This window comes from Polistes fuscatus, unplaced genomic scaffold (assembly GCF_010416935.1).
Source record: "Polistes fuscatus isolate 324 unplaced genomic scaffold, CU_Pfus_HIC Scaffold1, whole genome shotgun sequence".
Taxonomy (NCBI): Eukaryota; Metazoa; Arthropoda; class Insecta; order Hymenoptera; family Vespidae; genus Polistes; species Polistes fuscatus.
This window is the reverse complement of record NW_025112997.1, coordinates 9,911,683-9,925,769: the sequence shown is the minus strand read 5'-3', so window position 1 is coordinate 9,925,769 and position 14,087 is coordinate 9,911,683. Positions and strand designations below refer to the sequence as shown.

The 14,087-nt window shown below is 27.5% G+C and overlaps 2 protein-coding genes across 6 annotated transcripts in view; one reads left to right on the top strand and one right to left on the bottom strand.

The window, feature by feature from the left end:
- LOC122519926 (tyrosine-protein kinase transmembrane receptor Ror) overlaps positions 1-14,087 on the top strand; it is a 375,163-nt gene that overhangs the window by 108,836 nt on the left and 252,240 nt on the right. The window lies entirely within an intron of this gene.
- LOC122519944 overlaps positions 1-14,087 on the bottom strand; it is a 35,804-nt gene that overhangs the window by 11,793 nt on the left and 9,924 nt on the right. The window contains exon 1 of one of the 3 annotated variants that reach the window (XM_043639784.1): positions 10,171-10,923. The exons of 1 other annotated variant lie outside the window; for it this stretch is intronic. In XM_043639784.1, coding sequence (XP_043495719.1) covers positions 10,171-10,225 — 55 coding nt within the window. In that variant the 5' untranslated portion in view covers positions 10,226-10,923. Of the gene's footprint in view, positions 1-6,351; positions 6,582-10,170; positions 10,924-14,087 lie in introns of those variants that run through there. One more of the 3 variants, XM_043639794.1, reaches the window with a different exon arrangement.

Below are 14,087 nucleotides of genomic sequence, written 5' to 3'. Positions count from 1 at the left end.
ATGAATGTTCAAAAAAAATTGCCAGTTAAGACTTTTATTTATTAACAATAAAATATGAACAGTAATCATTATCCTTAGGATTATGAAACATTAATATATTATTTAAAAAAATATTAAATTATAGCACACTGTTTATTATTTAAAATAAAAATTTACTTTGCTCTTATTTTCATAAACTTTTTCCCAACATTGGAAAACATATTTTAAAAGAATTTAGTATTCATTAACCATCCAAACAATGATTTATTTTTTTGTAGTTTTTATTAAAATAATAGTAAAAATAAAGTTAGTTATATTTTTATTAACGAAGTGCAATGTTTCTGTAGGTTGTTACTAATTAGTTCTAAAGGACTGTATCCGGCCTAAGGGTTTTCTGATTGTTAATCACCGTTGCAGAATGTACACAATGTTTTTGAATATAATTGGGTGATAACAATCCTATCGAAAATTGGATCGTAACGAGACGCGTTACAGGTTGTTTCCTTTTCCAAAAGGGTGGTAGAATTTAAAGTTGTGTATACGAGACTATCGCCACGGGGCAGCCATATTCCATTGACAGAATGACGAACGTTCTATGTAGTCGGCGGTTATGCCAAGGGTTCATAAATCACGAGATATTTTCCATTTCGATGTTGAGGGTTAGAGACTTCGCCGTTTTGCGTCTTATGATTCTCTTTAATTTTATTTTCTTCATTCTATCCTTGTTTTTCTATTATTTTGTTGAAATATTCTTTAAAGTAATTAGGGTAAGTCTTAAAAAATATATTTTGAATAGTTGATGGAAGATATCGATTCTTTTTGTTTTTAACAATCATTATGTAACATTATTTTAATAAAAATTTATATAAAGGTTTTTATATATATATATATATATATAAAATAATAAAAGTATATTTAAATAAAATTAAAAAACAATTAATAAATAATACTGTATACGTGTATTACTGCAATTGTGTGCCAATTATTATGGATGTAAAAATGAATAAGTAATGCAAATAAAAAGTACACATTGGTTATCATTAAGTATTTTTTATTATTCTAGGTATTGAGTATTCACCTAAATTTTGTTTAAGGAAAGAATAATTATTTTTCGTTAGGTTATTCAACTTTAAACTTTAATCGCAGTAATACCGTATACTTACTATAATCTTACGACAAATTCAATTTTATTTTCTATTTTTTATTCTATCCTTGCTTTTCTAATATTTTCTTTATTTTAATTTTTTTTATACAAATTTTCATAAAAGAAACTTTCAAAAAAGGGACTATTTATATGACAAATTGAACTTTGTTGGTTTTTTTCATTCTATTCTCAATTTTATTTTTTTTATTTTTTCTATGTTCAAAATTATTATTTTTATGACAGACCCAACATTGTACTTTATTAAAACGTCGGAAGGAATTTCCCAGAAACTAATTTTTAGATGAGATTGCTCTCTCTTTTTTAATACATTTTTCTTTTTTTCGCTCGATTTAATTGCTCCGGAATTTCATGAATTTTTGACGCAACACTGACGTTTAATCTACCAAAAACTTTATTGTTTTTTACTTGAATAAAAAATCGCGTCTACAGTATAATCATTAGTTTAAGATACAGAAAAAAGGAAAAAGGGAACGAATTATTTATAGATTTGTTCTAACATAAGATTATAGTTAAGCTATGCTCGAGCATAAATTTTGTTCAGGTGGGTGAACCACGAAGAGTAAAATTTAAGCTACGTTTGAATACGAAATTTATGGGAATGAGATGGTTTTTATAGAAACAATTAATTGTGTTTTTATCAGACAATATCACACGATTGAAGTGAATCTTTTTTACTTTTTTGTATCTTCAACGAACTTTAAGTATAGAAAAAGAGAGAAATAGAAATAAATTTCTAACATTTTTTTTTATAGAAAATTATATTAAAAATATTTCATATAATTTATTTCTATAAAAATAGAATTTTTAAAAATTTCCAATTCATCAGTTTCTAAAAAAAACTCTCCTTTCATACTACACAAATAAATTACCTATAGTAATTAAAATAAGAAATAAATAAAGATAAATTTCGAAGAATTATTAATAAATTATTTTGTAAAATATTTTAAATATTTCATTTCTATAAAAATATTATTTCATCATTTTTTAAAAACAAAAAAATATGCTTGTAGTATTTAATGCATTATTAACTTATAAAAAATTATGCGGTTTACTGATTATATTTCTAATTATATCAAAACATTGTTATTAAATTATAAACAATTTAGAAATACTCGTAATATAATTTAACATCAATTAGGCCAACTTATCCAACATAATTAAATGTACTTAAATAAGGACTCATACAATTTTATATTTTAATAATTTTATATTTAAATTCCACACATGTGTGTGTGTGTGTTCAAATAGAACATTCTTTCTTTCTCCCTCTTTCTCTCTCTCTCTCTCTCTCTCTCTCTCTCTCTCTTTTATTCTATTTTTATATGACTCTCTTTCTTTTTTTTCGTTTTATTTTCGTTACACTTACGTCACATCTTATAGTTGACATATCTTCGCTAAATAAGTGTCACTTCAAAAGCTCATATTAAATTTATCCTAAGAAAAATAAAATTGTAATCGTTGATTAAAAATTTTCTATTAATGGAAAATATTTTGTTTACTTTTACTTTACTATAAAAGTTATATTTTTGTTTTAACTCGAATGCAAATAATAGTTCAATAATTTGTTAACTAGTATAAATAATAAAAAACTAAACAAATTATTTTTGAATAATAATTAAACAATATAAAAATCATTTCAAGTAAGATAAAAAAATAAGAAAAAGCAATAGAATTGATTAATAAAATTCATAATTGATAATCGGTCACACATTTAACTTATCAAGTTTAATGTTAAACGTTTTTAGTTCACATCATTTAATTACTCAGGATGAAAATAGTTTTATCAAATAAATCTTATATACCAAGATACTTAAATATCATAATCCAAAAATAATGAAACATTATGAACGATAAGAAGGGACGAGGATTAAGGACGATAAGAAGAATCTTTTATAAAATGAAAATTCTTCGAAAACTTTGTCACAGGAAGATGAAAACTTTACCAAGAATTTTCTCAGTTTTCTGTTTAACGTCAATTTATAAATGTCCCTGAAAAGTGATCTAACATAAGAGGAGAAGGTCCACGAAACTGGCCGACGTTAACGGATGATCCACGTGTTAAAAATACCTATGATGGTAATTATTTAAAGCATGAAACAAGAGAGAAAGAGAGAAAGAGAGAGACAACGTCATACAAAATTCTATGAAAGTTTGCTGTATTCGAGAACACAGACACAAGTGAATATGCGTGTATTATTCTTTACTACACTAACGTAAACGATAATTCTTCAGTCCTGTCAAAATTCTACTGGCCATAAAAGCTTTGTACGCTTATACTTACATCAATACAGATCATACATAGCCACATACGTGCATGTATGCATGTTTGTGGATTAAACACATACTGGGTGTCCTGTAATTGGAGGTACAATTAAACAGTTACAGTAAGTTACAAGACACTCTGTATACACGGTGATTCTTAGAACTGGGAAAGGCTATATTGTTCTTTATTAATTAATTTTTATCTAATATTATTAATATTTTTTTTACTTGATTGACCTTCACTTGTATTTTTATAATACTTTTGAGACGATTAGGAATTCTTGTAAGATCAATTCTTTTATCAGTTATGTCAAATTTTACTTCTTAAATAAAAATGCATTCCTACAATAAAATTGATATCGATTGAAGAATTGAATAATCCTAAAATATGTTTCAGCGTATAAGAATTTGGAAATATTGTATTACAAGAAAATATCCAGTTTAAAAAAAACATATATATATTTTTTAAAAAATTTATTAAAAATATCTAAATTATGTATTTTGAAATATATTAAAATATAAACAAAATTTATATTATTTCCGATATATAAATTACATATTTATTTAATATACAAATTTAATATAATTTTATATTATATTATAAATAATATATATATTTTTCAAAATATATACATATATTTCAATTAATTGTTTTAAATTAACCCTTAGATGCATACCTACGTAGGAAATTACCAAGTGTACATAATGTCAATTCTACAAATTGGCAAATATGCACTTTTCGACCCAAAAAAGAAAACGAGGTACTTTTTGAAGTAAGTTGATTAAACTTTAAGCCTGTGTAGTCAGAATTTGAATAAAAAAATAAAGAAAATGAAATAGGTTTTGTTGGTAAAAAAGAAAAAGCATTTCTAAGAATACGAATACTCATATGACTAACTAGCAATTTTACGTTTATTGAAAACGTCTCAACAATTGCATTTAATTAATATCTTGTTAAAAGTTTATTGTTCTTTATTAAACCAAAATAATAAACTTTAAAGGGTACATCGAGATGAAGATGAGAGAGGAGGGAAGCAAAGTATCCTTCAGAGTTTCGAACGATACTGGAATGAGTTTTAGCATTAATAAAGTGTCGAGAGGGATGACGTCAACCAGGAGAAGCAGATTTAACATCATCATCGTGAGAGTATCTTCAAGACCTCTGTCTCTTCCCATTCCTTCACCCCCTTCACCCTTCACTCCATTCCTACTGCCTACCAACCCCCACCCCTCCCCCATCCCACACCTATCTCTCTCTCTTCTAGTTTCCTTCCGAGAATTCTCATGGAACTCAAATGTTCCGGCCTCTTCGGTTTGGAACGATCTATATAGACATAGTTACGTTCCTTTGGGTAACTTCTCTTACGTCGCAGGTGCGAGTTTGAGGATCGAACTATAGTTTCTAGCTGCAACAAACCACGCTAATGTCTCGATCATCCCCTTTTCCCAAACCCGTTCGAGTTATCCACCCACTCCTATCTATGCATCTCTTCCTTCTATTCTATCTCCTCAACCCCATTCCAAAGACACCGCAACATGCTTTTGTCTTATTAGAACCTAGAAATCGATATCTCGAATCAAATGGGTCTATTTCTCAGCGAAAATGTTCAGTGGTATTCGATTTAAGTTGCGTGGAATTTTAGCTATGAATGATTAATAATTAGTTAAATGCAGTTTGGATATATAGGGTTTGGTAAAATGTTTCGTTCGTATATTAAAACGTGTAAATCAAATAATTTTTTTTCTTTCATATTTTATATCTAATTTTCTTTAAATGATTTTAAACCTTCGATGTAATCGATGTTTAATTCCTTACTTCATCAATTTTTTATCTTGTTGAGTTTTTTTCTATCATTTTATTAATTTTATCACTGATTGGTCGATCAGAACGACGTGAATCTTTGATATCTATATATTCAGATTGAAAACATTTTTGAAACTAGCTTTGTATCATATTAACTGATACTGCATCATGTTAATAATTATCATAAATTTTCACACCAAATTATTCATTTCTTACTCTTATTCTCCCCTGTCGCCCCTATTCCCTATTTCAAAGATATCGCAACATGCCTTAGCCTTATTAGAACCTAGAAATTGATATTTCCAATCGAATAAATCTATTTTGTACTGTAAATGTTCTGTTATGTGAGATTTTAGCTACATCTTGGAATGATAAATAATTAGTTCATTGTAGAAATTAATACGATATCTTTTTTATAAATTATCATATATTTGAATTCAGATTTCTTACAATCCTTAATGCTATTTAATTCTTATTGTTAGTGTGCACACTTTCCTAGCGAATCATTAAGTGTACACGGGGTCAATTTAATCCATTGACAATATTCGGCTTTGAATAACTCGGCAACAATGCAATTTTAGAAAAAAGAAGATAGAGATACTTTTTGTAGTTAATTGATTAAATTTTAGGCCTGTGTAGTCAGATATCTAAAAATAAAATATGTAATCGTCGAAAAACGTGCTTGAAATCGATCAACGCTATTCAAATATAAAGAAAAATTTAAGGCTAAATTGATTGTTAATTAATTACTCGTTGATCAGTATATTAATATAAATAAAAAATTCAAAAATTAATGAAAAAATCTTCAAAAGAAAATTTACTCGACATGAATATAAATCATTAATCATTACAAGTTTTTACAATTGTGGATTTAAATTGTTCTAAATTATATTAAATCTAAATAATACTTAAAATCTCTCTAGACACGAGAAACTCTAAATGTAACGTCACGAACGATTACCATAATAAAACCTATGAACCGTTTAAACGCTCATGAAATTCCACTTTTAAGCGCATGTTCTATGATACACACTTTAAGCACTTTATGCACGTGCACCCGACATTCTATATATATATCTTTCTTTTTTCAAAATAAGTAAGCAAGTAAGAAAGTAGGAGAGCACAAAAGCACGACACTTACCGTTCTGCATATCTCGCAAGAAAGTAAGCAAGAAAGCAGGCAAGGAGAAAATCGTAGGATGCGTTTCCGCACCGTGAGGCGTTTTATTAGCCGTACGAGGACTTAAAACTTGCCTACCAACCGACCAACCAACACATACATACACACACACAAAGACACTTTATTGTTATTTCGGTATAGTTATTGTCAACGAGTGCTAGAACTTTTCCGAGAATTTCGTTTTCGGGGCCGGCAGACTCTTCTCTTCTCTTCTCTTCTCTTCTCTTCTCTTCTCTTCTCTTCTCTTCTCTTCTCTTCTCTTTCTCTTTCTCTTTCTCTCTTTCTCTTTCTCTCTCTCTTTTTCTATCTTGGTTTATGCTAATTTTGTTCTTGTGAAGTCACGTGCTTTCGCAACGCGAGAACATCTTCTTCACCTTCTTCTTCTTCTTCTTCTTTTGCTGCTTCTTCAGCTTCCAACGCTCGTCGTAGTGGAGTGCAGAAATGCAGTCAGTTACATATCTCGTTCTAGAGACGATAGGAAATATTTTTGTGGTATATCTCTATAACATATCTATCGAAACGTCGGATCTTTACATGTCGTCATCGTGTTTCCACCTTTCATGTCGAATATATGAATACGTGAGTTCTAAAATAGCATGTATCGATTCGAAACTAAAGATTTGCTACTTTGATATTGGTATTACCAATTCTCAATACTCAAAAACAAGGAAAGATATCAATAATATTTGTTTAATTTAATAAATGTTTCATATTAATAGTTCACGAAGAAACCATGCAAAAATCTCTTGTTTTAATTTCTTGTTCACATCGTTTGTAAATTCTAAACTCTTTTACTGATACTACCAATTTTCAATACTTAAAAACAAGGAAAAATATTAATAATATTTGTTTAATTTAATAAATATTAGATATCAATGATTTATAAAGAAACGTTCAAAAAAGAAAAAAGAAAAATCATAAACACTATTTATTATTATCACTGAATCGGAACGTTTCATTTATTTTTCTTTTTCTTCCATATTCTTTCATGATGGATTTCATCATAGATATTCTATCTCTCTCATTCTTTATCCTATTCTCATTTCTTCATTTATTCGTTTTGAACTTGGCCTAAACGTAGCACCCATTTTAATCGTACAATACACTAAGCGAGGAAAAGTAAAAGAATGAATAAGAAAAAAAAAATAAAAAAAGGAAAGGAAATAAAAGGAGGAAATAAGTATAAAAGGAACATTGTGAGATTACGCAGATTCTATCAACGAAACTCATATCCACCTGGTGCCCCGTGGCGATTATCTTGTCTTTTCCTTTCTTACGCAACGAGAGGAAAGATATTAAAAAGTTTTTCCATAGAACGTCGCCGTGAGGTAACAACTGCTCGAAGAGTATGAGGTAAAGAAAGAAAGAAAGAAAGGAGAGTTGAGAGGGGGAGTGGGTGGGAGTAGGTAAGTGGATAGAAAGAGCAAGATAGAGAGAGGGTTGAGGGTGGAAAGTGTTTTATCCATTATCCAAAGTTTCCTTACCCCGCAACGAACGATTTTACGTATTATTCAGAAACTCAAGAAAGAAAATAAAGAGTGAGAGAGAGGGAGAGAGGAAACGAGAACTAATTTATGAGAAAACGATGCTTTCTTCTTATTTTTAATAAACAACTTTTTATCTAATATTGAAAAATATAATTAATAAAAATTTATAGTAAAAGTATTGCAAACACATTGATCATGAGTTGGAATATTAGTTATTAATTATTATTTTAAATATCAGTTGTAAAACATTGAAAGATAATCAGGTTACATAATTTGCCCAGTATAAACTTTTTCAATCATCTATTTCTTTCTTGTTTTTGAATATGTTCAGTATAACGTAAATTTTATATGGTTTATCAGGAATTTGTTATCATGCGTTACATATTTTATTGAATTATTATTTCGAACAGATAAATTAAAGTGTGTAATCACGTGTATAATACATTTATTTTATTGAGAGTCACCTGTGACCCTCATGGTGGTAAATTATATTTCTATCTTCTGACTTGATTTACACAATTGTAGTAATGGTAATAGCATTTAAATATTTATAAGAGATTGAAATTTTCTCGAATAATGTATTTTTAATAATTCTAATTTTGTCAATAACCGATAATTTCAATGGCATATTCTAAGAAAAGGATACCTCCTTTCTATTTTCAGTAAAGAAAATTGTATCAAAGAATAAAAATAAATAATACGAGTTTTTAGAGTAACATTACAAATATATAAAGTAAAGATTTAATATTAGTTATAATAATAATATTGTAAATATTTGTAAAGAATTGAAAGATAATCAGGTGACAAGGTTTATCGTGTATAAACTTTTATATGTTTCTATATCTAATTTTTATTTTTTTTTTATGTACGCGTGTGTCTGTATATGTATGGCAGGAAAAATGGTGTCGGTTTGGTTTTGCTAGTGTTACACATTGTTCTATTAAAACATGGTCGAAATCACGACTTCTTTAATCCTGTCGCTTGTAACTGTTTAAAATTCGACCGAAAAAGTTTTTAACGAGTAGTCTAGCTTTCGCGACATTATAAAAGATCTGTCGAGTTTTTCTTTCCTTTTCCTTTTTTCTATCTTTATCTTTGTTTCCCTGTCTCTTTTTAGCTTTCTAGTTCTTTTGCTTAAAATTCAACATTGCCCAAGCGACGTTGACTAGAACGCGAAAACTTTGACGCGGGAAAATTAAACGGGTAGAATGGGACTTCGCGTAATTAGAGATCTTTATCGGTGTATAAATGTTGAGAGTCGACGGTGTCGTTGTAAGAAATGAAAAGTATAAACGAGTAAAACGATATGTAAAAGAAGCAACAAAAAATAATACGAAAAAAGTAAGAAAGAATAAATATGAATAGAAAATTTAAATATGAAAGTTCTAATATTTATTGAATTAGTATTTTTTTCTTTTTTAATATTTACTGTCAATGTTTTACAAAAATTTTATATATTTTAATAACTTCCATTAATATATATATACGATTTACGATATAAAATATCGTTTATTTAAATAATATAATAATTATAATAAAATATCTCAGTGTATAGATAAAATAAGTTTTTAATGTAATACTAATAAATACTAAAATCTTTAGTATTTTAAATAAAATATTTGTTTATGAAACTTTATCAATACTTTGAGTTAAATATTTGAGTATAATACTTTGTCAATATTTGATTATAATTATATATGTTCAGTATTTACAATAGAATAACAGTATGAATTATAAGTGATACATGCTATTATAATAAATACCTAAACTATATTTTAATTAAAATATTTGTAAATGTAATAATTTCTCAGCATTTCAAGTAAAAGATTTGAATATGATACTTTATTAGTATTTTAAATATAGACAATCAGAATTTATAACTAGATATTAGTATGCAATATAAGTGGTCTATATTATACTAATAAATATGACTGGCAATAATTTATCAGTATTTTAAATCAAAGTTAAGTAATTATAACAATATATATATATATTCACTTATACCAAAATTTAACCTAGATCTCAACACTGACGCAACCCTGTTCTTATTATAAATTTCTATAATCTATTTAAAATACTTACATATTAAAATTTATGCTAACAAAAATATTCACTGATTATTAAATTCACTAAATATTGATAACGAAATTACAAATTATTTTACTGCAAATACTTATCAATAATATTAGATAATATTGAACCAATTAAATAAAAATAATAAACAAAAATTATGACGATTTTTCTTTATAAAATATAGTATAGAAAAATAGTAGTATCGAAAAATCAAACGTACTTCCCTTTTCATCCTTTCGTGTTCGACCTTTTTCTCTTCTCTGCATTATGCTCATGACCTTTCGTAATCCTCATTCTCTTTTTCAAAATCAATTTCAAACAATTGTTTCCTAATCAATGACCAATACTTCATTCAATTTGTCATCGAATCCAATTGTTTAACCGTGTACAAAATAAACACTATTTTCCAAATGATTATTAATGATTTTAAATACGAACAAAAATTTGGATTATGTTATTGTCTTAATCATGGTCCTTCACATTTATGATTACTTTCTAATAATATAACAATGACCAAAGGAATAAACTTTCTTCTCTTCATTTTCTCATTTCTTGATCTCATGAATCATGACGTTTGGCGGTACGGAAAAATGCATCTTAACGCGCTCGAGTTCCCCTTCGCGAAAGCGAAACATCGATCACCATGTTTGCTTCGGGCTTTCAAGTTGGCTTTGAAGAATTCCCTCTACAGATTTTCGTGAGCTTGCAAAAGTGTAGAAAGCAGAAAGTAGAATTTCTTCTCTCTCTTTCTCGTACTTTTTCTCTTTTTCGTTTTGGTTCTGTCTCTCTCTCTCTTTTCCTCTTTCTTTCTCTCTTTATGGTCGATAAGTTTCTACGGTTTCGTCGATACCGAAGAGCACCGAGAAAAGCTCGGCACGAGGACGTGCTAGTCGTTTTGAGTTGCCGGGCAAAACTAGTCGGTGGGTGGTTATAACGCCACTGGCAAAGCCTTCTAGACCCCTACCAGTTTCTGCTTCCGTAAGCTATCTCTTCTTATTCTTATTCTTATCCTTCTTCTTCTTATTCGTCTTCCTCATCGCGTCACGAGAGGTAACACGCATATAAACTTTTATGCAGCGTGAACTGTCTAACTTGATTATCAATAAATATTATGTCTAATTAATTTGATTATTTAATTATAATATTTCATCATAATTATATATATTTAATATTTAATATCTTATATTTCATTCCCTGTAATCATGTTGTTTATTAATACGCATATATATTTGCGTACTGGGTGAACCGTCAAACTTGATAATCTTTCAATCTTTTCCAACTAATATAGATTTAATTATAATATTCCATCGTAATAATAATATTTCACATTTAATATCTTTATATTTAATTCCCTGTAATGATGTTATTTATTAATACACATATATATCTGCATACAAGGAGAACCGTAAATTATCATTACTTGATTATCTTTCAATTTTTTCTAATTAATATTCATTTTAAAGCTTCAATCTTTGTATTATTAATATTTTCATTTATAATAACTTCTATTACTTTTTAGTAATATGTACATAAACGTTTATACTAGGTGAACTATATAACTTGATTATCTTCCAATTTTTCCAATTAATATTTAATTAATATTAATACTTTTTATCCTAAAATTATAATATTTATTATTTTATAAATAAGATTATTAACTTAATTATTTTTATATATATAAATAATTTATATAAGTAATATATATATATATATATAAATAATTTTAATTAAACGGTCAAAATTAATAATAAAATATCAATAAAAATACTTTTAACGATTGTAATAAACAATTTTAACCAAATATGATTTAACATTGAAATTTAATTAATTAAAATATATAAAATATTCATATTAATTGATCATCGATAAAAACAAATACCGATTAAATTTTTGTATGAATTATACCTTATTCTAAATTAAGAGTGAATGGAAATAAGAAATTTTAAATCATCAAACAATCTAAATTTAATTTCAAATTAAACCTTTTTAGATATTCTATAAATAAAATTCTATCAATCAGCTTGTTGTTTTCCTTTAACTACGATCTGACTTTAGTTTCACAATCAGTTTAGCTTATGACATCATGCTTTCATGCTTTATGCGAAGAACTATACCAATTAATCTCTTCCTAGTTCCATTTCAAATTAAAATAAACAAGTTGACAACGATTTTAAAAGATGAAATTGCTTCCTTCATTCTCTTATGCAATTAATTCTATTTATATACATACAGAAACACACATACATACACTAAAAAACACGAATACAACACACATAGCTATAAATTATACTCATGAAAAGTTTTAAAAGTGCAAGTTCCGTGACGTGAGGAAGAAAAATCGTAGCACTTGACATAATTATTCCTCTTTATCCCCTCTTCTCCTCCCTTTCTACTATTTTTTAAACTCGTCCTGCGTTCCAATATCATGTGGAAGAATCTTTTTTTTTACTCGAGGCACGATTTAACGAGACGCACGCGAGTTTTACGTTCTAATAATCGTCATGCACATGCACGCTAATTCATATATAATAAGTCATAAGAGTATTTATACTGTAAGTTTTAATCGATTGATTTCTACTTGTAATCAATAATTTCGAATTTTTATACACAAAAGGATTATTTTCAAGATTATTCAATTTTTCAATTAATATTGATTTTATTAAAAAAGAGTATTTTTATTTAAGAGAAGTAAAATTTGATATAATTGAATAAAAAATTGCTCTCACAAGATCTACCTAATCATTTCAAAAGTATTCTAATGTAAGATGTAAAGGAAGGGCCAATCAAATATTACTTAGAATTAAAAAAATAATAATTGTATTTTTATAATATCTTTCGTAAATGCAAATATTCTTGTGAGATCAAATTTTTATCATTTGAGTAAAATTATATTTCTCTAACAATAAAATGTCATTCTATAATCAAATTGATTTCAATTTTAAAGTATTAGATTGGCAAGAAAGTTATGTGGTTTTTTTGAGGATATTTTAATTTCTTCTATTTAAGCTCATAAGTGAGATTAATGAAATATTGACCACTGTTTTCTATGACCTTCCTTCATTTGTCAACAAGATTATTTATGCTGAATGTATAAAAGATCCTATCTTTTGAAACCAGGAAATCTATCACTATCCTCTGTACATTCTGTAAATTTTGAAATTTTTTTTCTACAAAAGAATTTTGCATCGAGAGAAACAAGTGATAGTCAGATAGTGTCAGGTCAAGTGAGTTTAGTGCATGTAATAAAACTTCATAACCAAGAGCTTGAAACTTCTCCTTCGTCTTTAAAGTCACGTGAGGTCTGACATTGTTATATTAGAAGACAATATCTTTTCGGTTATACAGTACTGGACGAAGTTTACATATTTTTGTATTCAGTTAACTTAGCTGATCACAATATAGATCTGCTGTAACAGTTTGATCTTGCTGCAATAGTTTCAGTGGATAGGATCTTGACAATTCCACCAAATGCAAAACATTTTTTTCTGTGCAAATTGTCCTTCACAAGGGTAGGAGGCGAACTGCCTGGCATTACCTTAGTTCTTTTCCTCACTACATTGTCATACACAATCCACTTTTCGTCATCAGTAACCAGGTGATCCACGAATGGCTCATATTGTTGTTAACACGTTAACTGCCGTGAGGTCAACAGTGACATCAACACGACCGTTAGTAAAAATATATAATTAGAGTAAATATCGATTCCAATAAATTTTTAAATAATACCTTTATTTTTATAAGGGTTTAAAGAAATTTATGACATAAAGAGCATGCAAAAATAATTTTTTTATTACAAGGGAAATTAGTTAGGAGTTACTTGTTTCTATAACACAATTGAATTTACAACACAAGTACTTGTTGAAAACTATCCATTTTCAGATTCTTCCAAACAAACATAAAATTTCGAAGAAAATATAAAATAGAAAAATTTGAAGAAAATACCAAAAAATCTATTCAAGGTTCTTCGAAAGGGTTTGTGACTGTTATAAACTGAGTAAATATAATATATTTTTTCGTGAAATTTGGTCTCTTTGGTCTTTATATATATTCTCTGCAAATAAAATCAATCATCACGGTCAGGAATTATTCGTTGCTATAAATTTCTCAATCTTATTCGTATTTAGAAGGAATAAATAA